Source organism: Pipistrellus kuhlii, unplaced genomic scaffold (genome assembly GCF_014108245.1).
Source record: "Pipistrellus kuhlii isolate mPipKuh1 unplaced genomic scaffold, mPipKuh1.p scaffold_m20_p_1, whole genome shotgun sequence".
NCBI lineage: Eukaryota > Metazoa > Chordata > Mammalia > Chiroptera > Vespertilionidae > Pipistrellus > Pipistrellus kuhlii.
In genome coordinates, this window is record NW_023425404.1 from 38938001 (window position 1) to 38961035 (window position 23035).

Here is a 23035-nt window from a genome sequence, read left to right on the forward strand (position 1 = left end):
GACATAGCTATATGAGGCATTAGTGTAGTTTGCCAACCCTGTAGATTTTGCTGATTGCATTTTTAAAAAACATTTTTATTGATTTGAGAGAGATGGAGAGATAGAAACATCAATGATAAGAGATAATCATTGATCGGCTGCCTTCTACTACATGGGCATGTGCCCTTGACTGGAATCAAATTTGGGGTCCTTTAGCCTTCAGACTGACACTCTGTCCACTGAGTCAAACTGACTATGGCTGATTACATTCTTGTACAGTCATTTCACATATTCCTCTGTCTACTGCATTTCCTGTAATTGGTTAGTTGGTTATAGGATCAAGAGGCTTGCTATCCAATTCAGGATGCCCCCTCCTTACATCCCCTCCCCCCAATACACAACTACTTCGTAGGTAGTGTATTCTTCCATTTGGATGCACATAATGTGTGGTGGTATCTTTCTGGTGATGGTGCCAGTCATTGTTGTTCCCTACTCCATAGATTAAAATAGTGATGTTCTAATTCTGTCATTTTTTTTCTTGTTTAATACCTAGAATGCTTTTATTCAATAGAAAGAGAAATTTCTTATCTACTATTTGGTTTCTCAGTGGTACAGTTTACACAGGAAAGCCAAGATATATGTTTGATTCTTTTCCTTTCATTTATTAGTTTTCAGAATAATGAGCTGGTTCACTAGCATCTCCCAACAGTGACTGGATTTTTTATTTTTCCTTTTTCCTCCCTTAGTTTCATTTTTAATTCATGCATTTAAATGCATTTAATGTATTTCAGTTAATTGTATTATTATTATTAATGCTCACATTGTCCCATCTGTAACTATGGGGGTCAGGGAGGAATATGTTGAAAGTATATACCTCTACAAGTTGGCTCTTGTGTTCTCCAACATGACACTAATTGTCTGATTGCCTCCTTGCTTTATGGTATATAATAATGTTCTAGTTCCTGCTCTAGACCTAAAATCAGCCATTTTTTTCTTTGACTGGTAAATGCTATTTTAAGACAGCAGTCTCGGGGGAGGGTTATCCATTGCTTTTCAATGTACAGTGCAAGAGAATGTGTTTTTTTATTTGTTTTATTTTTAAGATAAAATAGGTTTTGAGTTCACAGGGGATATTTCTCAGTTAATGACTTCATTTATTTCATAGCACAACCACAACAATCTTAGGATGATAATACCAACATCAATATGATTATTGAAAATAATTTAAGATTTTTGTTCCCTCCAGTTAGGTCTCTTCCAAGGATGTCCCCCTGTGGGAATGAACAGCTTACTGTTTTTTTGTACAGTTGTGCTCTATATTATTATACACCAGCTAATACATGGTTAGGTTGACTTATTTTATTTTCAGTATTTAGATAATTTTTTTAAAAAATTTAATCTTATTTTAAAATTATCCAAAGTAAAAGCTATAAGACAAGATATATTCTAAGAAGCCCCCTTCACCAGCCCCCTTGCTAAATCTTAAAGTCATGATTATTATTTGCTTTTAACACCCTAGCCAGTTATTTCAGTGGGTATAGCGTTGGCCTCTGGACAGGCCCTGGGTTCAATTCCAGTCAAGGATACATAGCTCAGTTGCAGGCTCAATCCTAGCCCTGGTCCTGGTATGTGCAGGAGGCTACCAATCGATGTGTCTCTCGCAGTGATGTTTCTCTGGGTCTCTTCCCCTCCCTTTAAAAATCAGTGGGGCCGAAACTGGTTTGGCTCAGTGGTAGAGCGTCGGTCTGCGGACTGAAGGGTCCCAGGTTCGATTCCGGTGAAGGGCATGTACTTTGGTTGCGGGCACATCCCCGGTGGGGGGTGTGCAGGAGGCGGCTGGTCGATGTTTCTCTCTCATTGACGTTTCTGGCTCTCTATTTCTTTCCCTTCCTCTCTGTAGAAAAAAATAAATAAATAAAAATCAGTGGAAAAGTATCCTCTCTCTAAAAATCAGTGGAAAAGTATCCTCCAGTGAGGATGGACAACAACAAAAGAAGTATAAGTAATTAGGCAATATATTTGTATAGACATTAAAATATATATATATATATATATATATATATATATATATATATATTTTTTTTTTTTTTTTTTTTTTTTACAGAGAGGAATTGAGAGGGACAGAGAGTTAGAAACGTCGATGAGAGAGAAACACCGACCAGCTGCCTCTTGCACACCCTCCACTGGGGATGTGCCCACAACCAAGGTACATGCCCTTGACCGGATTCGAACCCGGGACCTTTCAGTCCGCAGGCCGACGCTCTATCCACTGAGCCAAACCGGTCCCGGCTAAAAAATATATATTTTATTGATATTTTACAGAGAGGAAGGGAGAGAGATAGAGAGGTAGAAACGTCAATGAGAGAGAAACATCGACCAGCTGCCTCTTGCACACCCCTGACCAGGGATGTGCCCGCAACCAATGTATTATACATGCCCTTGAGCGGAATTGAACCCAGAACCTTTCAGTCTGCAGACCGATGCTCTACCGCTGAGCCAAACCAGTTTCGGCATAGAGATTTATTTATTTAAAGCCAATCTTCTTGTTTCTACTTGAAGTTTAAATTTTTAGCATTTTTCATACTAGATAGAATTTGGTGTATATATTTGGTATTGACGTGCTATTAAGGTTTTTATTTCTTTTTATAGTGAGAAGGGGAAGGAGAGAGAAACATCAATAGGTTGCCTTCCATACACATAGGGGATTGAACCTACAACCTGGATATGTGTCCTGACCTGGAATCAAACCCACAATCCTTTGGTACACAGGATGATGCTGTAATCAGCTGAACCACACCAGCCAGGGCTTGCTTGTATTGCTAACTTTAAGATACAGTTACTTTAGAATTTTCTGGAAAATTTTCTCAAAAATGTTTATATTTGCTAATGCTTTAATTCTTCAAAGTTTCCTCAAGCCTCAATCTTCTGTTTTCTATGATTACATAATATATATAGGGTGTCCCCCCAAAAATGTATACATACACTTTGAATAATGAATTATAAAGGCAGTGTTTATTAAAATACATTTTCTTTTCAAAATTGAGCTACCAGGCTGTTAAAGTGTATATACATTTTTGGGGAATTCCTTTCTTTGTTTGCCTTTGCCCCTTTTTTTGTCATATGAAGTTTATATACCTCTGAAAGGCAGATTTATCTCCATCTCCTCAAAGCTTTTTCTAATGCTTTATGTTAAAGATGAAATTCATCTAGATAGATGACAGTACCAAAGTAAAACTGTTTCAGTGGTAAAGACAAGATACAAGATAAATATCCAGGTCTCATGATGCCTAATCTTTTCACTAAATAACCCACACTAGTAAATGTTCTGTGAGTTCTGTGGTACTGGCACAGTGTAGCAGTTAAACTCTTTAAAAAAAAAAAAAAAAAAATATATATATATATATATATATATTGATTTTAGAGAGGAAGGGAGAGGGAGAGAGAGATAGAAACATTAATGATGAGAGAGAATCTTTTTTCATATATATATATTTTATTGATTTTTTACAGAGAGGAAGGGAGAGAGATAGAGAGCTAGAAACGTCAATGAGAGAGAAACATCGACCAGCTGCTGCTTGCACACCCCCTACCGGGGACGTGCCCGCAACCAATGTACATGCCCCTGACCGGAATCGAACCTGGGACTCTTCAGTCTGCAGACCGATGCTCTACCACTGAGCCAAACTGGTTTTGGCATGAGAATCATTGATCAGCTGCCTCTTGCCCCCCACTGGGGATCGAGCTTGCAATCCAGGCATGTGCCCTTAGCCGGAATTGAACATGGGACCTTTCAGTCTGCAGGCTGACGCTCTATCCATTGAGCCAAACTAGCTAGGGCTAAACTCTATACATGTATAAAGCGGAGCCATCAGTGCCGAAACCGGTTTGGCTCAGTGGTTGGAGCATCGGTCTATGGACTGAAGGGTCCCAGGTTCGATTCTGGTCAAGGGCATGTACATTGGTTGCAAGCACATCCCCAGTAGGGGTTGTGTAGGAGGCAGCTGGTTGATATTTCTCTCATCATCGATGTTGCTCTCTATCCATCTCCCTTCCTCTCTGTAAAAAATTAATTTATATATATATATATATATATATATATATATGTATATATATATACATATATATATATATATATATATATATATATATATATATATATTTTTTTTTTTTTTGAAAAAAGCAGCCCTCAGTTCACTCCCTCCACTTAAAAATAGCAGTGTCTCCACTATATTTATTCAGTAAATTCATTCAATGGCTATTTATTGAGTGTGTATTATGTGCCAGGTATTTTATACTTCCCATGATCTTTAGCATATTGCAAGATGGATAGGGTTATTTTGAAGGTTTATTTTAAATCAGCTAAGCTGAATACAGTGTTTACATACAAGTCAGGAGAAAGGAGGCCTTCCAGAAGCAGTTGTCTTACTTAGCACACGAAATTTACATGTCATAAGCTTAACCTAGGAAAGGGTAACAGAATGGGTAAATAGCAACCACTTTGTTAAATGAAAAATAAGTCTTAGCCTTGTTTTTGTCTCTTATAATCATTGCTTCTCCTAGGATAAAATAGAAAGAAATAGAGAAGCTTCTTTTTTTTTTTTTTTTTTTTTTTTAATAGAGAAGCTTTGGGTTTATATCATATCTGTACATATATATTATTTAGACAGGAAAAATTTTTCCATTTTCTTTCTTGTATTTCATGATTTGATCCTTTATTTCAAGGATTTTTAGGCTTTAAAAAAATACATTTTTATAGATTCCAGAGAGGAAGGGAGAGAGAGAACAACATCAATGATGAGAAAGAATTGTTGATTGGCTGCCTTCTGCCCGCCTCCTACTAGGGATCGAGCCCACAACCCGGGCTTGACCAGAACTGAATCTGGGACCCTTCAGTTCACAGGCCAACACTCTATCCAGTGAGCCAAACCGGCTAGGGCTTTATGCTTATTTTTGACTTTTGGTTTAACTTAGGTAGTGCAATGCTTACTGCACATAACTTCTCTAAAATAAATGTGCACTGATGCCTAGCTCATCTTTTTTATTAACCCTAGTTGCTTTTGTGCTTCACCCCCATGGTAATTGGTTTTATGTTCTAGAAACTGGGTGAGAGGCTTCTCCTAGGAACACTTAAGCATATGTAGCAAAGAGAAACTAAAGTTATGAAATCCTTCAGAAAGCATGTTGAATAATTATGATAGTTATCTAAACCTTTGGCAACCAAATATGGCAAACCTTTCCAGTTTAGCAGCTAGAAAAGATTTCTAATTGGTGGGAACCATAGCAGAAAGGGTTTTTCTTTTTCTTTTTTTTACATCACAGTATTTGAATATTATTTTTCAGGACAGTAAATAATTTGGCCTTTTTGTTTCTTGAATCTGTCAATATTGGTCTTTAAAAAATTAACTTGCAAATGGTGTGCTGTTGGCATCAAAAGTTGTAAATTTTGCCTTCCTTACGTTCATTTGTTCTGCTTTAAAGTAAAATTAAGGTATTCTAGTTCACTTAGCCCTCCAAGATAAATTACTAAAGTCAAAGAGAGTTTGTAAGAAAAAGATGTATCAATAATTCTAGCATAACTTATCCTGTGCTGATATAGCCTACTGTTCCACCCAAGTTAAAGTATTTTCCTTTCCTTTCCGAATGTTGCAGATTAGAAATGTAATGATTATAGCTATTTCCAATATAACAGTTGCGATTACTAGAACGTAATGTAATGTAATGTAACAATAGGGTTTCCAATATTATGAATAATCAACTTATTTTGGACTATTTTACTTTCTAAGTTTGTGGCTTAGTTGGTTTGGTGTTTTTAGTTTTCGTCATATTACTTTAGTGTATAAAACAATTGGTCATTCCTTCATTGGCATTTGTGGGTTAACTTAAAGTAAAAATTTTATTTAAATGCTTTCTTAGAAATATGGTAGTTATCCAAATGTAATTTTGAGCATATGGTAAAATATTTGCTGTTTTAAGGAATACATGCTTTTATATGAATCTGAAATTGTGTTGTAAGATAAATATGCCATTTAAAGTTTTGTTTACAGTTAAATGTTGCTGTGAGTCTTCATTTACTGCTAGGCTATCACTCTAAAGCATGTGAGTGGTTCTTAAATTATAGTCCCTGAACCAACGGCATCAGCATCACATGAAAACTTGTTAGAGAGGCAAATTCTAAAGCCCCACTCCAGACCTGAATCAGACACTCTGGGGTTGGTACTCAGCAATGTTTTAATAAGCCCTTCCAGATACTGGTACAGACTCCAGGTTTGAGAATCACTACCCTAAAGCTTTGAATGTGGTAAATTCACACTGCTTTGACTGAAAATGATCTACTTCTACACAGGTTTTATTTTTTAAAGTTGTAAATTTAAACTTCCCTTAATTTTTTTTTATTACTGGGACTATAATGCATTTTACTTTGCTTATTCGTTATGATACTTAACTTGGGGAAATGTAGGTTTTATCTTTGTGTGATTACTTCAGAGATTTTTGCTGTATTTGTTTGGTGTAAATAAGATTTTTTCCTTTGTAATATTCATGTTTTAAGCTAACACATGCTTAATTTTAGATTAGGTGAAAATCACATATTTTAAAAAATAAGGGTTACCTTGTTTTCATTACCTATAGCACAAATATTAACTTATTTAATCATTAACTATAAATTAGTAAAGTGGTTGGGCATTGTCTATATAACGACTGTGAATTCTTTTTTTGTTTGTTTGTTTGTTAAGCCTCACCTGAGGATATTTTCTCATTGATTTTTAGAGAGAGTAAAAGAAAGGGGGAGAGACAAAGAGAAAATATCGATGTGATATACCAATTGGTTGCCTCCCGCATGCGCCCACACCAGGGCCAGAGTTCGAGCCTGCAACCGAGGTACGTGCCTTGACCGAAATCAAACCTGCAGGCCAACACTTTTCTCTGAGCCAAACCAGCTAGCGCTATGAATTAATTTTTAACAGATAAGAAGGAATAAATAATTTGAAACTAACTAGTTTTGTAATTCTTCCTTCTTCTATTCTTAGATGCCTAAAAGGGGAGTGCGTTTTTTGTTCATTTGTCTGTTAATATACATTTAACCTCATGAAAGTATATGTCTTGAGGTTATATTTTCTTGTACTGTTTTGAACAGTATGCCTTAAGAATAAACTGAGTTACATAAAAAAATCAGTTTGTTCTTTTTATTGGCAGCTCTTAATGTGAGTAAGATTTGGGTTATATAAACTAGCTTTGAATACTGAAAAATTATCCAGTGCATTATTGATCTAATTTTTGATAGATTTGCCTGTTTTCTTATCTAAAATCATATATCAGGCATGTGACCCATTTCCTTAAATGGGCTCTGATTTTTATTGGAATATTGTACATCTGATAGTGATAGGTATCCCTAATTAATATTGTTAAATTATATACCAATTTAAGTTGACTGATTTTATACTACTACTAAAATCCAATTTTAAGTGACTTCAATTTACATTTAATTATTCTTTGAATTTCAGGATGGTGAGGAAGAAGAAAATGAGAAAGGTATGTGTGATGAGTAGAGTTTCAAAATTGCTGATATTTAGAAAAACAGTAAATTATATGAAATAAAACATTTATTTGAAATACTATTTTTAAGTACGTTTATTTTCAAATTAATCAATTTAGTAAATTAAGTTAATATTTTTATTTTATTTTTCAATTGGTTTTAATTTTCTTTCATACTTAAAATATGTTATAACTTAACGGTACGTATTAGTTACTGTAGTGGACAATGCCGTTTTTTTTTATTATATCCATAAGACTGACACTGCAGTAACTCATACGTGCTTATTAGAGTTATAGCATGCAACTGTTCCTAAAAATGTTGGGTGACCAGGAGACTGACTTTTTGTTTGTTGCTTAAACAAACTTTCATACAGTCTTCTGACAGTTTTAGTAGTTTAGGAGAGCTGTCTCACCCATTATAATTACATGGAGATTGTAGCAATACATGTGGTCAGTACAAAATTATGGAAGAGTTCTTGGACAGAGGTCAAGGGATCCTACTTGGGACTAGAAAGGACATGGAACAGGGTTCTAAGCAAGACAAAATAAAAAGCCTAGAAACAATGATGAAGTAAAGCTACTGACTGAAACTCTCATGCCTGAAGTCTTTCTCTTTGGGGGAATGCAAGATATCTTTGAAAATGGTACCTACAGGACTGACTGGACAGGATGAAGACTGGAAATAACCAATTTCCTGAACATAATGGAGCAGGCCATCTTTGGAGCTTTCTGTAGCAGTTTTCCGTATGATTCTGGACTACCCAAGAATTAAAGAAGAAGAATGAAAAAGACGGGGTCCGAAATAATTTGAAGACTGATATCCTAAGGCTGTGACCTTTCAAGACGTCACCATGGGAGTTCTGAAGGTCACAAGGACTACGATTTGAACATTGAATAACACATCTTCACATTCATCACTATCTCCTGGAGAGGGAAAAATCTTCCATATGCCATTAACTTAAAACCAGAAATGAAGAGCTGGTATCCTCAGGATGAAACCATTTTCTCAGTTTTGTTGTTTGGTATCTATATATAGAGATCATTTTTTCCCCATGAAGAATAAGTAATCCTGGGTAAAGGATTGTTATATTAGTTAATACCCTTGTGTTTTTTTCCTAACCTTCCATCAGTGCTAATAACTGGCTTTATATTTTCTAGGTCCTATTCTAGCTTATGAATATGAAATTGTTTAAACTTCTTGTTTTGCCATATTTATTCCTGTTAAATCCTCTTAGATATAGCAGGTTCTGGTGATGGTACACAAGAAGTATCTAAACCTCTTCCTTCAGAAGGGAGCCTAGCTGAGGCTGATCACACAGCTCATGAAGAGATGGAAGCTAATGCGACTGTGAAAGAAGCTGAGGATGACAACATCTCGGTCACAATCCAGGCTGAAGATGCCATCACTCTGGATTTTGATGGTGATGACCTCCTAGAAACAGGTAAAAATGTGAAAATTACAGATTCCGAAGCAAGTAAGCCAAAAGATGAGCAGGACGCCATTGCACAGAGCCCGGAGAAGGAAAGCAAGGATTATGAGATGAATGCGAACCGAAAAGATGGTAAGAAGGAAGACTTCGTGAAGGGTGATCCTGTTGAGAAGGAAGCCAGAGAAAGTACTAAGAAAGCAGAATCTGGAGACAAAGAAAAGGATACTTTGAAGAAAGGGCCCTCGTCTACTGGGGCCTCTGGTCAAGCAAAGAGGTTTGTTTTTCTATGTCAGTTCTTTACGATACTGAATTCCAGCATTCAATAAGATCACTCTACATTAAGGGGGTGGCTTCAAGACCGTAATTAGTACTTATGATCCTGCCTATAATATTTTTGACCGTCATAAGTTACTTAATTTTTTTTCAAGATCTTCGTAATATGCAGTGTGTTCTACTGATTGCATTGTCGAATTGTCAGCATATATTTGTTTTTTTGTTGTTTTTTTTTGTTTTTTCAAATTGACAAATTTTTTGTGTTTTATTTTTAAAAATCCTTGTGATGATGGTTAATGAACAACTATCAGTCCTAACAACACAAATGAAGTCAAGTCCCAGTCCTGAAATCTGGAGAAGATGGCCATATATCCACTGAATAGAATTATCAGAAAATCTAGATCTTCAGGCATCTTGGGGAAAATCAGTGCAAGAATCCTAAGGGACTCATTTGTTCAAATAACCTAATCTAGGCCTTTGGAATTGTTAATTTCTATGAATAATACCAGTTTGAAATATAGTCAATATCAAGCTGTTCGATTTTTGTTTCTTTGTTTTTTGTTTTCAATTTTTTTTTCTGGTGATTTACTTCTTTAGCTCTTCAAAGGAATCTAAAGACAGCAAGACATCATTCAAAGATGACAAAGGTAATGGATTTTTTTCTATTTCAGTGGTAAATTGTATATTTTCATTAAAAAAGGAGTAATTGCATCTGGTTTCTTTGACAGTTAGTCCTTGAAATTGACCTACTAAATTTAGGATGGCCTTTGTGTAAACTGTGGAGTTAGACTACAGCATACTCTTGGTGTGATTGAAGCATTACTTTTTAGTTAATTTGTAAACTAATTTGAAAATTAGTTTACAAATTAAATCCCTTTGGAATGTGATTTTTTTAAAAAATATATTTTATTGATTTTGTACAGAGAAGAAGGGAGAGAGATAGAGAGTTAGAAACATCGATGAGAGAGAATCATCGATCAGCTGCCTCTTGCACACCCCCTACTGGGGATATGCCCACAACCAAGGTACATGCCCTTGACCGGAATCGAACCCGGGACCTTTCAGTCCCCAAGCCTACGCTCTATCCATTGAGCCAAACCGGTCTCGGCTGGAATGTGATTTTAACATTGTTCTCAAGTAACTGTATTGAATATTAATATGATAGGTATTCCAGTTTTTACATTTTGATGGCAGAAGTATTTTATTTCTAGTTGCAATCATTTATAACCCTTACATACCACCACAAACTTATCCCTGTTCTTTCTAATAGGAAATGTGCTATAAATTATACTTGTAGATATTTTTGGAGTATAATATTTAAAAGAAAATCAGTTTTTAATATTTGAGGTTCCCCCCTTTCTTTATTGATTAAGGTGTTACATATGTGTCATTGTCTCTTCTCTCCCCCACTCATGCCCCATACCTTCACCTCCCTGGTGTCTGTGTCCATTGGTTATGCTTATATGCATGCATACAAGTCCTTTGGTTGGTTTCTTTCCCTAACCCCCACTCTCCCCTGATTTTATGTTTTTCATTCGTCAAATCAGGGCACACTTCTAGTAATATAGCCAGTATGCAGTATATTTTAATTCTTCGGAGTTTACTTCCTAATTTGACTTATTTGGAATCTTATATAGGAAAATAGTTTTATTTTAAATTCTTATAAGCTTAAAGGTACAATATTTGATTGCTTTATCTTATTGGGAAGTCTGGTTATCTCAAGGCCATAAGCTATAGTTTCATCTTGTATATTGATATATGCTGTCTACATGAAAAATATTCCTGTTTTTAAAACAAATAACATCATTCAGGTAATACAAAATCCTAAAATACCTCTTTTAGTGCCCCCCAAAAAGGAGTGGCATATGTCCTATATAGTTTATTTCATGTATTTTCTTGGCATATTTTAATAGTTAGGAATCTTATTATTGATTTATTAATTTACAATTAGTTGCAATATCAATGCCCCTTACAGTTTTGGTTAACAGGTAAAATATAATAAATTTATTGTTATCCTTTAAATTCAGGAGGAGTAATCTTGGTTAAATGTTAACTTTCTCCTATTAAAATGTTTAAATCTGTAATTAGAAAAATATATGGGTCCAAACGTTACTGTTAACAAAAAAGATACTCAAACTGGTTTACATTTCAAAGATAAAACAGATCCTTTTGATAAATGTGTTCCTTAAGAGTAGGAATGCAGCAACCATTCATATTTAAAATATTCACGTCACAGAGGTGTATGTTGTTTTTTTTTTTTTTTTTTTTTTTTAAATATATATATTTTATTGATTTTGTACAGAGAAGAAGGGAGAGAGATAGAGAGCTAGAAACATCGATGAGAGAGAGTCATCGATCAGTTGCCTCTTGCACACCCCCCACTGGGGACATGCCCGCAACCAAGGTACATGCCCTTGACCGGAATCGAACCCGGGTCCCCTCAGTCCCCAAGCCGACGCTCTATCCATTGAGCCAAACCGGTCCCGGCAGTATGTTGTCTTTTCATAAGTCTACACTGACTAATTCTTCAATTAAAAATTGTGGCACATAGTCTGTAAAAACATTGAAAATTTTATCTCTTTCTACATTAACTTGAAGCTATTAAAATTCTTACTTTTAATTGCTTATATACTATTTCTCTTATAGTAGGTAAGAATTAGTTCTCAAATAAAGTCAAATGAATGAAAATTCCCCTTCAATAACAGCACATTTGAAGAAATGCACTGAAGGGTGACTATGCCTATTGTCTGAGATCTGGCATTTGTATGTGTGAAACTGTAATTTGTGTATGGGAAGAATACAGAAATCACTCATATAACCATTTACCTATCTAATGAATGTTAAGGTTTCTGTCTTTATTCTTGTAATTAATTTGTTTTAGAAGATTTTCTTTGGTTAAGTCTAGAGTTATCCAACTGCATATAATTTCCACTTTCTCTTACTCTTTCTCTAATAAATAATGAAAATGAGATGGTTGGTTAGCCTTTGTTATTAAACATTTAAATTCTTGCTTTGATATTTCCCTCTTGCACCCCCAACTTTTCAGAATCTAAATCATTGTAAATATAGGTAATTAATCATTCTTTCATTCCTAGATAACTGTTTCCTGGTTGCCTGTATTTATGTAGTGCATGGTAGAGTATAAATCATTACACTTAACAGCAAAAGTCCAAGACCATGTGGTTGATGTTTTTATCCACTTAAAACTCATGTGGTAGGAAGAATGCAGTATTAAGACTTGTCTCCTCACTGTGGTTGTTTGCCTGTTATTGTGGTTGGTTTTGATATAGTAAGTTATACTGTCAAAATTAAATGAGAGGTTTTTATAATTTTGAAAGAATATGGTCTTAATAATTTTATTTTAAAAAATTTAATTGAGATACTTAACTATCTGATAATTGAATCTATTCTAGGAAGTACAAGTAGTACTAGTGGGAGCAGTGGGAGCTCAACTAAAAATATCTGGGTTAGTGGACTTTCTTCTAATACCAAAGCTGCTGATTTGAAGAACCTCTTTGGCAAATATGGAAAGGTACATCCTTTTTACCTTTTTATTCATCTTTCTAGTATCTTTATTTGAAACAAGGACTTAGTCAAAACTGTATATAAATTCTTCTAAGTTCTTATTTCTCTTAGGTCTGATATAGGCATAATTATTGAGTTCTATAGTAATGGCGAGTTTCATCATATTATCTCACTCTGAGCCCTTGGGATCCTTATATTAAAAGCTTATATTTTGAGCCCACTTAAGCCAAGAACTGAGTTTTATTCATCACATTCATCCTGATTTTTCTAGGACCTAGGATTGCTGAGGCAGATCTATTCATCTGGAAAATATAGGTAGACTAATATTAGGCAATGGGATATAGAATTGGAAAAAACAAAACAGACGAGTGCTGGAGAAAAATGTGAAACTGGTAAAAATAATACTCAGATAAAGTGATAAGTGCTGTGCTGGAGGGGTTTATGGTGCTAAGAGAGCAAAAGGGGAGGCTTTACTGTGACTTGGTTCACTAGGAAAAGTTTCTCTGACAAGGAAAAACTAACGGAAGAGAAAAATAGTCAAAAACTGAATTGAATTTTCAATTAATAGTCGTTGATTTGAATTCCAATTGATCTGTAACCCTTAGAACACTCATTACTTTCTACTTAAATCTTAAAATACATCATATGTTAACCTACTCCAGTGTAAGCTCATTGATAACAGAGACCTTATCTTCTGTGTATGCACATGATAGGCTTTCAAATATTTATTAAATTGATATTGGTAAATAGCCATAATCCTATATAATAAAAGGGTAATAAGCAATTTGATCCTAATGGCAGAACAATCGGTCGCTGTAACGCACACTAACCATCAGGGGGCAGATGCTCAATGCAGGAGCTGCTCCCTGGTGGTCAGTGCACTTCCACAGGGGGAGTGCCGCTCAGTCAGAAGCCAGCTCATGGCTGGCCAGTGCAGCGGTGGTGGGGAGCCTCTTCCCCCTTCTGTGGCAGTGCTAAGGATGTCTGACTAATGGCTTAGGCCCGCTCCGCGCTTAAGCTCCTGGGCTGCCAGAGGGATGTCTTATTGCTAGCTTAGGCCCAATCCACCGAGGAGCAGGCCTAAGTCATCAGTCGGACATCTGTGGGGTTTCGGACTGCAAGAGGGTGCAGGCTGAGCTGAGGCACACCTTCCACCCCCTCAAGTGCACAAATTTATGTGCACCTGGCCTCTAATGAATATTATACAAATCTATTTTCTTGATTTTAGGAATTAATGGGTTTTTTAAATTTGTTTTCTAATTTAATTAGAGAGTTTTTATAGGCATCAGATATAGAACACTGAGAATTATAGTCCCAAGATCAGCTGTGGTATACTTTTTTTTTTTTTTTAATATATTTTTTACAGAGAGGAAGGGAGAGAGATAGAGGCTTAGAAACATCAATGAGAGAGAGTCATCAATCAGCTGCCTCTTGCACACCCCCTACTGGAGACATGCCCACAACCAAGGTACATGCCCTTGACCAGAATTGAACCCGAGACCCTTCAGTTCCCAAGCCGACGCTCTATCCATTGAGCCAACGCTCTATCCATTGAGCCAAACCTGTTTCGGTGGTATACTTTTTTTTTTTTTTTTTTTTTTAAGAGCCATTTGTTGATTTTAGAGAGAAAGGGAGAGAGAGTGGGAGAGAAACATTGATGTGAGAGTGCATCATCGATAGGCTATCTTTTGCACATCTCCTAACGGGAATGGAGCTATAACATGAGCATTTGCTCTTGACCAGGAATTGAACTGGCCACCTCCTGGTTACAGGATGATGCTCAATTAACTGAGGCACTGGCCAGGGCAGCTGTGGTATACTTTCTGTTTTATTTTCAATAATTTATTGTTTTGTTTTTGTTAATCTTCACCCGAGGATATATTTTTCTTTTTAAATATATATATTTATTGAATTTAGAGAGAAAGGCAGAGGGAGAAAAAGAGAGAAATATCAATTATGAGAGAGAATTATTAATTTGCTGCCTCTTGCATGCCCCCTACTGGTGATCAAGCTTGCAATCCACATGTGCCCTTGATTGGCATTGAACCCGGGACCCAAAGCTCTATCCACTGAGTCAAATCAGCTAGGCACAAGGATTTGTTTGTTTTTTTTTCATTAATTTTTTTTTTTAAGAAAGAGAGAGAAATATCAATGTGAAAAAGACACACTGATTGATTGCCTCCTGCACTGGTTGCCTTTGACTTGTGCCCTGATTGGGGCCAAGAATCCAACTTGTGACCTTTCAGTGTGTGGGATAATGCTCTAACCACTGACCAGGGCAGCTTTGGTATACTTTTTGTTATATTTTCAGTAATTTTTAAAAAATATATTTTTTAATGATATTTTATAGAGAGGAAGGGAGAGGGATAGAAAGTTAGAAACATCAATGAGAGAGAAACATCGATCAGCTGCAACCAAGGTACATGCCCTTGACCGGAATCGAACCTGGGACCCTTCAGTCCGCAGGCCGACGCTCTACCACTGAGCCAAACCGGTTTCGGTTATTTTCAGTAATTTATTGTTAGAGATAATAACACTATTTTAATGTTAGCATTTATTAGGACTAAACTTATATAAAGATACCACACACTTGATAAAATTGCTGTTGGGCAAGTTGGCTTTTCCCAGAGGTAAAGATAAAAGTTAAATTTTTAGCCACCTATAACTTAAAACCTTAATATCCTTCCTGGTATTGTGTCTGTGTTCCTCTTTCTTCACCCTAGATTGTTCTCTTACTTTTCTTCTTGCTCAGCCATCTCTGCCTTATATTTCCTAACTATGCATTTTATAGAGCTGAGATTATTTGCTGTTTTTATAAGGCCATAAATGGAAAGTGTCTTTTTAAAGTACAATTTTTAGAATGCATTTTCAAAGCTATTTTTTTATATATGCTGATTATTTTTAAAGCTTCTTATAATAACTCATAGGATAGAACAAGGTTTAAACTCACTTAGAAACTTTCTAGATACTTTTTTGTTGTTGATTTCAGAGAGGAAGTTTGAAGGAGAGAGAGAGGTAGAAACATCAAAGATGAGAGAGAATCATTCATCAGCTGCCTCCTGCATGTCCCCTCACTGGGGACCGAGTCCTGACCAGGAATTGAACTGTGACCTCCTTGTTTAATGCTCAACCACTGCACTGGCTGAGTGACACTTATCTTTTTTTTAAAGAGATTCAAGGGTTCCTTTAATGGAAATTTTGGCCCAAATCTAATTGAGAATGTTATTTGCTTTCATTAAGTGTACCATTACTTCAGTGGTCGGCAAACCGTGGCTCAAGAGCCTCATGTGGCTCGCGAGCCGCAGCTTGCCAACCTCTGCATTACTTAATTGATGTGACTGTGTTTTGGCTGTATATTTGAAAAATATAAAAAGAAAAACTAAAAAGATAAATTGCTTTTTTTAAAAAAATTAATTTTTATTGTTGAAAGTATTACGTAGATCCCCTTTCTCCCCCAGCCATTGCCCTCTGCAACCTCCCTGCCCCCTGCAAGCCCCCCCCACTCTTACCTCCTATGTCCATGGGTTATGCACGTACATACATGAGTTCATTATAAATTGCTTTTTGATGCTTTAAATTGTTCTCTTGAATATTTACTAAGTATTTATAGGCAAGGTAGATGGTGATCAAAAGAATGAAAGATATATGTATGCAAATTTATCCTATTTATCCTTTATCATGAATTTATGTACCTAAATAGATCATTTAACTTGAAAAGTCTCAGTTCTGAACTTTCATCTGTTTAAAATCCGTATAGTTGTGAAGTAAAACTTTCTAAAGTATTATCTTATTTTACAGGTTCTGAGTGCAAAGGTAGTTACAAATGCTCGAAGTCCTGGGGCCAAGTGCTATGGCATAGTAACTATGTCTTCAAGCACAGAGGTGTCCAGATGTATCGCACATCTTCATCGCACCGAGCTGCATGGACAGTTAATTTCTGTTGAAAAAGTAAGCTTGCCGAAACCGGTTTGGCTCAGTGGTAGAGCGTCGGTCTGCGGACTTAAGGGTCCCAGGTTCGATTCCGGTCAAGAGCATGTACCTTGGCTGCGGGCACATCCCCGGTAAGGGGTGTGCAAGAGGCAGCTGGTCGATGGTCGATGTTTCTCTCTCATTGACATTTCTAGTTCTCTATCTCTCTCCCTTCCTCTCTGTAAAAAATCAATAAAATGTATTTTTTTTAAAAAGAAAAAAAAAAGTAAGCTTGCCTGTTTATAAAGGGTTACTTTGAGGACTTGTAATTCTCAATTTAAAAGTGTGACACTAGTCGGAAGTAAAATTAAGAATGATTTTTATGCATTCATTCAATAACTTTTATAGTTTTCAAATTTTTGACCATCAACATACTTTTTATAATCATAAAAATGTAACTTTAAAATATAAAGATTTTTTTTTCTTCTGTTTGAACCTTTCAGGTTAAAGGTGATCCATCTAAGAAAGAATTAAAGAAAGAAAATGATGAAAAGAGTAGTTCAAGAAATTCTGGGGACAAAAAAAACATGAGTGATAGAAGTAGCAAGTAAGGATTTATTTTTTGATAAGTACATTGACTTTTTTGGTATACTGATGCACTAGTTCTCATTCTGTTGTGTTTTTGTGTGGGGTGCTGTGGTCAGGACACAAACTTCTGTCAAAAAAGAAGAGAAAAGGTTGTCTGAGAAATCTGAAAAGAAAGAAAGCAAGGATACAAAGAAAATGGAAGGTAAAGATGAGAAGAATGATAATGGATCAAGTGGCCAAACTTCTGAATTCATTAAAAAAAGTGAAGAAAAGAAGCGAATAAGTATGCTATGTATCTCTCTTCTCAGTCTCTTTCTAATTTATTGTACAACTTAATTTTTACAGAGGAAAGGAAAACTTGAAATTAAAACTAGATGAATATTTAAACTTCATTGTTAGGTGTTACTGTTTTAGAAAAGGAGGTCTAATAGGACTAACTGTCTTAATTTTTACTCCTAGAAAATAAAAGTGTTTGTCCCACTAAGCCTCCTTGATATTAAATCTGGGCTGACTTAATACTATCATAGATTGACAACTATAGTTGAGTTGGGATCTTTTGGTATCCCTGAAAATACTTGCATTAGCAGATTGAGCTATTTCTAAACTTTGCATTTATGTTCTCATAAAATAAGTAGGTTTTTTAATTTCATGTATTGGTTTGTGAATATCTAGTCTAAGAATTTAGCATTTTCACGTAATATTTTTTAAATGAAATAATTTTTAGACACTTATCTAATATTTATCTAATATTTTTTTCTCTCTTAGGTTCAAAGAGCCCTGGACGTATGGTAATACTAGACCAAACTAAAGGAGATCATTGTAGGCCATCAAGAAGAGGAAAATATGAGAAAGTAAGTCTTTGAAAGGGATGTTGTATATAATTTTACTGTTTACAAAAAAAGATAATTCAGTATCTCTATAACCTTCCTCTTTAATTATCTCTGTAATATTTCCATGCTAGAAAATCTAAGAAAAACAGAATGCCATTACTCACTTAAGGTTTTTATTTTTATTTTTTTATTTTTTCTTATATTTTATTGATTTTTTACAGAGAGGAAGGGAGAGGGATAGAGAGCTAGAAACATCGATGAGAGAGAAACATTGATCAGCTGCCTCTTGCACACCTGCTACTGGGGATGTGCCCGCAACCAAGGTACATGCCCTTGACTGGAATCGAACCTGGGACCTTTCAGTCTGCAGGCCGGCACTCTATCCACTGACCCAAACCGGTTTCGGCGCTCACTTAAGGTTTTTAAATGACCAGCTGAATGTCGGAAACAGTCCAAAATTATTTTAACATCTAGTCCTTTTATAATTATTTCCCCTACAGATTCATGGAAGAAGCAAGGAAAAGGAAAGAGCTAGCCTAGATAAAAGAAGGGACAAAGACTACAGAAGGAAAGACATCTTGCCTTTTGAAAAGATGAAGGAACAAAAACTAAGAGAACATTTAGTTCATTTTGAAAGATTGCGACAAGCAGTGGAACTTCGAAGGTAGAAACAGTCTATTTTACATCTGTCTTTAACTATAAGTACATATTTAATAATATTAGAATTGTATTCCCACAGAAAGCTATTTGCCACTTTTAAGAAATAGAGTAAAACTTAATTATTTCTCAAGTTTGCATGATATTTTACAATTTATAAAGTTACCTTTCCATCTATTGTCTCTGTCTCAGCTGTCCTATAAGGTTATTTATGCCCATTATATAATTGAAAAGTAAAAAGAGGCCCAGAGAGGCTAAATGACTCTTCCAATGCCACATTGCTAATGAGTGGCAGAGTCGGGACTCAGACCCAAGTCTTCTGACTCCAAGTCCAATGCTCTTTCCTCTCCAAAGTTGCTGCCATAAAAGACATGTTTTTTAACGGAAAATTTGATTTTTGAGATAGCATAGTCTCAATGTAAGCTATAGTATTCAAATAGTATGTTGACATTTTAGAAAAAATGTATTATACTTTGGACTAGAGCCCCCGTGGAGGAAGATTTGCCCTGTAAACCTTATTTTGTTCAAGTGCTATCTCTCAAACCAAGAATTCTCTTTAAAAGAAACCGAGAACAAAAAACATTTCTATTTTTGGTGGCAGTATCTTAGCTGTTCACCACGAGTGCCAATTTGCCTTTTTTGTATGTTAATTTTTGGATATCACTTAAAATATTCTTGTTAAAGTGTTTTATAATATAAATTTCCAAAAATTAACCTAATTGAGAGATAACTTGGGATTTCACCTATTCATTCACAAGAGTATTAGGAACTACCAGAGATATTTTTATCAATTTAAATAATACTGTTATTGCCATACACTTTACTAAAAGGAAATAATCCTTGCATTACTCAGAACCTTTTTTCCTTTTTTTATGAAGTCCCAATATGCTGAGCTTCCTATTTAGATGATAAGTTGAGAAAAAAAGAGTAGTGGCTACTAGAGCAGCATTCTCAAACTATCTGACTCAGAACCCTTTTATATGTAACAAAAAAGTTGCAGTACTCTGTTTACTATTCTGAAATAAGATTGATATATAATGTACCTACCTATATAAATAATTTCCCAGAAAATCAATAATGATACCTTAACTCTAATTTAAAGGAGAAATAAAGTAATTTATAATGAAGCATGTATTCCAGATGTGAATGTTTAGGCATGCCTCTCCAGAAGACCTAATGAAGTAGTCAGATGTTTGTACCCCTCTTTAGACTCAATGAGAATGTGACAGCTACAAATACAGACTGATATTGGTATGTCGTATTGGTGAGTCAAAGACCAGGAGTGGTGCTGACATCATGACGTGGTTTCTGAAGTGGTGAACAACTCTTGGTGAAGTGCTCAAGAGAGTATAATCCCCCCCTTTTTTTGTTGCAGGGAGTTGCATTTCTGGAAATTGTAGTGAATATTAAACCATGTCAAAGCAAACAATCCAACCTAGCATTTATTAAAAATAAGTTCTAGGCTTGGATTTTTTAAGGTGATTTTTTTGTTTGTTTTGATGACATAAATGTCCATTATGTCATTTGAAAGATATTAGGAGTATTGGACAGTTCTTTTGTTGTGTAGGACTATCCTATGCATCATAAAATTATTAGAATTCTTGGTCCCTACTCAGTTAGTGCTGGTAGCAACTCCCTGGTCATTGTAATGATTAAAAATGCCCCTCAGATTTTCATGGGGCCTTGAGAACTAAGTTGCTGGGGGAAGACATGCTGAGAGATAAAGTACACTGAGTTCCTTAGAGAGGAAATGGCAAAAACTATTAAAAGTCTGATAGTAAGTTAATCCAGTTCAGCAAACATTTGAGCCATCCATTTTGGGCTAATGAATACTCCAAAACAAGCCCTTAAGGGCCTCCATTTTATTACATCCAACATTTGCTATAACTCATGTTGATTAGTATGACTCCCAAGTCATCAAAATAAGGTAAACCTTGTTTAAGGACAGACTGTATACTATAGAAATATTTGTCAGAAATAATGTAAGTTGTAGTTTTGTAAATTTATATATGTAGAATATCTCCTTTTTAAAATGTCAATTGATTAATGGGCTATTACTATAGTGGGATTTTTAAGCAGAAATCATCTAAGGCAACTACTGTATAAAATTCAGCTTCTCAGTTGACAATCTTAATAAATAAGAAATAGTGTTGGGGTCTGTTTAAAGTTTTCTTATTTTGAGTTTTCTTTCCAATTATATTAAAACTACTTAGATTAAGTTGAAGTTTAAAATTGCGATAAAAATCTCGATAAAAATTTCAAATTATAAAACTATTCTCTTTCACACAGTGCTAGCATAATTTAAGTATTTCTAAATACTGATTTTTGTTAGACGAAGAGAGATTGCAGAAAGAGAGCGTCGAGAGCGAGAACGCATTAGAATAATTCGTGAACGGGAAGACCGGGAACGCTTACTCAGAGAGAGAGAGCGCCTAGAAATTGAAAGGCAAAAACTAGAGAGAGAGAGAATGGAACGCGAACGCTTGGAAAGGGAACGCATTCGTATTGAACAGGTGCAGTCAGAAAATCTTTTCATCTTAAATAACTGACCTTTTCCAAACCCTTGTGATTTTTGCCCTAAAATTTGCTTTACTTTGGTAAAGCTTCTATAGAATGAGTTCAGCTAATGAGCATTTAGTAAGTGCCCCTAAAAGTTAACAATGAATTAGGTGTTAGTTAAAAGTACATTTAGTAGTTTTAGCCAATTGGTAATAACTCAAACTCTGCAATATCATGGCAGCCTAATAGTCTGAGCATAGGACTATGAGTCCAGAGTAGTTGTAATCCAGGCTCTGTCACTATCCCAACCTTAGAAAATAACTATTTCCTTACATATTGTAGTGGGAATGATTTCCCAAGGCTGGAAGGAAATAATGCCTCTCTGCAGAATTGCATCCAGGGTTTTAAGTCCCTGAGTGTCCATTTGCCTTAAGAACTCTATTTCTAATTCCCTGTGGGTGCTTTTCTTTGCATCAAATGATTAAACTAAATCTAACCTTCCCAATTACTTGCCAGCTTTTACCACTCAATCAATCTCTGTTATTTTCAATATTGCAGAATAGTAACTATAGCCTAGATTACTTATTCCTAGAGTCATATTTGTTTATGTATTTGCCCCCAGTGTTTTGCCTAGTGATTGTCTATGATGATTTCTTAATGATAGGATTAAAACAAGGTTGCATATATACTTACCTTATGTTTTCATTTTGCATTGGTTGGTTCTTCCTTCTGTGTTGTCTGAAGGAACGTCGTAAGGAAGCTGAACGTATTGCTAGAGAACGAGAGGAACTGAGAAGGCAACAGCAGCAGCTTCGTTATGAACAAGAAAAAAGAAATTCTTTGAAACGCCCACGTGATATAGATCATAGGTAGATGTTTGTTTTTTTCTTTTACAGTTACACTTGCTGTCTTACTCCTTTCAAGCTAAAACAATCTAGAGAACTAGAAAGTATAGGCAGCCATTCCTAGAATAAAGAGGTCATGATCCACAGAGATGGGAATGTTTGCAGTAATGGAGTAGACATAGTACATTATCAAGTAGGAAAAGTCTCTCCTTCCTAATGCCAAATGTTTTTCTAGTATGATAGAAATACATGTAGGTTTCAGTGGTGGTTCTCAGACCCATTTTTAAAACTTATAGGTTAACAAAAATGGATGCCATAAATTTGGGAAGGCTAAAATATAGATTCTGTTGTGTGTCTGTGTTCATGATTCACGAAAGATTTCAAAAATATAATATAATCATTTAATTTTAATATGAAATCTATGACATTTAGTGGATTGTGTTGAGAAATAGGTGTAATGAGTGAATGATGTTTGGGACTTAACCCTTCTAACCCTTCTAAAATTAAGTATAGCTGAAAAGTTTGTCTACTGCTGGTTAGAATTTTATTACTAGTTCTATCTGGTTTGGCTTAGTGGATAGAGCGTTGGCCTGCGGACTGAAGGGTCCTGGGTTTGATTCTGGTCAAGGGCATGTGCCCAGGTTAAGGACTTCTCTAGTAGGGGCCATGCAGGAGGCAGCCAATCAATGGTTTTCTCTCATCATTGATGTTTCCATCTTTCTTTCCCTCTCCCTTCCTCTCTGAAATCAATAAAAATATATTAACAAAACAAGAAATATTAAAAAAAATTTTACTACTAAAATGGTATGCTGAGTATTTACCTCATTTGTCTTTTCCACCTGATAATTTTAAAGAAGACACTTTTTCAACTGTTTTCTCTTCTGTGAAATTCCTCTAACACTATATCACTTTACATAATTTAATAATTTGTTGCTAGCTTGTTCTTATAACAGAATGTTTTGTGTTTTGA

General features: G+C 35.4%; 1 protein-coding gene across 14 annotated transcripts in view; it reads left to right on the top strand.

Annotated features, from left to right (window-relative positions):
- Positions 1-23035, top strand: part of SLTM (SAFB like transcription modulator) — a 59401-nt gene that overhangs the window by 23318 nt on the left and 13048 nt on the right. For 9 of the 14 annotated variants that reach the window (XM_036440518.2, XM_036440536.2, XM_036440580.2 and 6 more), the window contains 11 exons: positions 7479-7506; positions 8745-9213; positions 9810-9859; positions 12626-12744; positions 16536-16685; positions 17150-17253; positions 17351-17517; positions 18000-18085; positions 18565-18728; positions 21054-21234; positions 21965-22089. In XM_036440518.2, coding sequence (XP_036296411.1) covers positions 7479-7506; positions 8745-9213; positions 9810-9859; positions 12626-12744; positions 16536-16685; positions 17150-17253; positions 17351-17517; positions 18000-18085; positions 18565-18728; positions 21054-21234; positions 21965-22089 — 1643 coding nt within the window. The remainder of the gene's footprint in view (positions 1-7478; positions 7507-8744; positions 9214-9809; positions 9860-12625; positions 12745-16535; positions 16686-17149; positions 17254-17350; positions 17518-17999; positions 18086-18564; positions 18729-21053; positions 21235-21964; positions 22090-23035) is intronic. The other 5 variants (XM_036440545.2, XM_036440564.2, XM_036440572.2 and 2 more) reach the window with 1 other exon arrangement.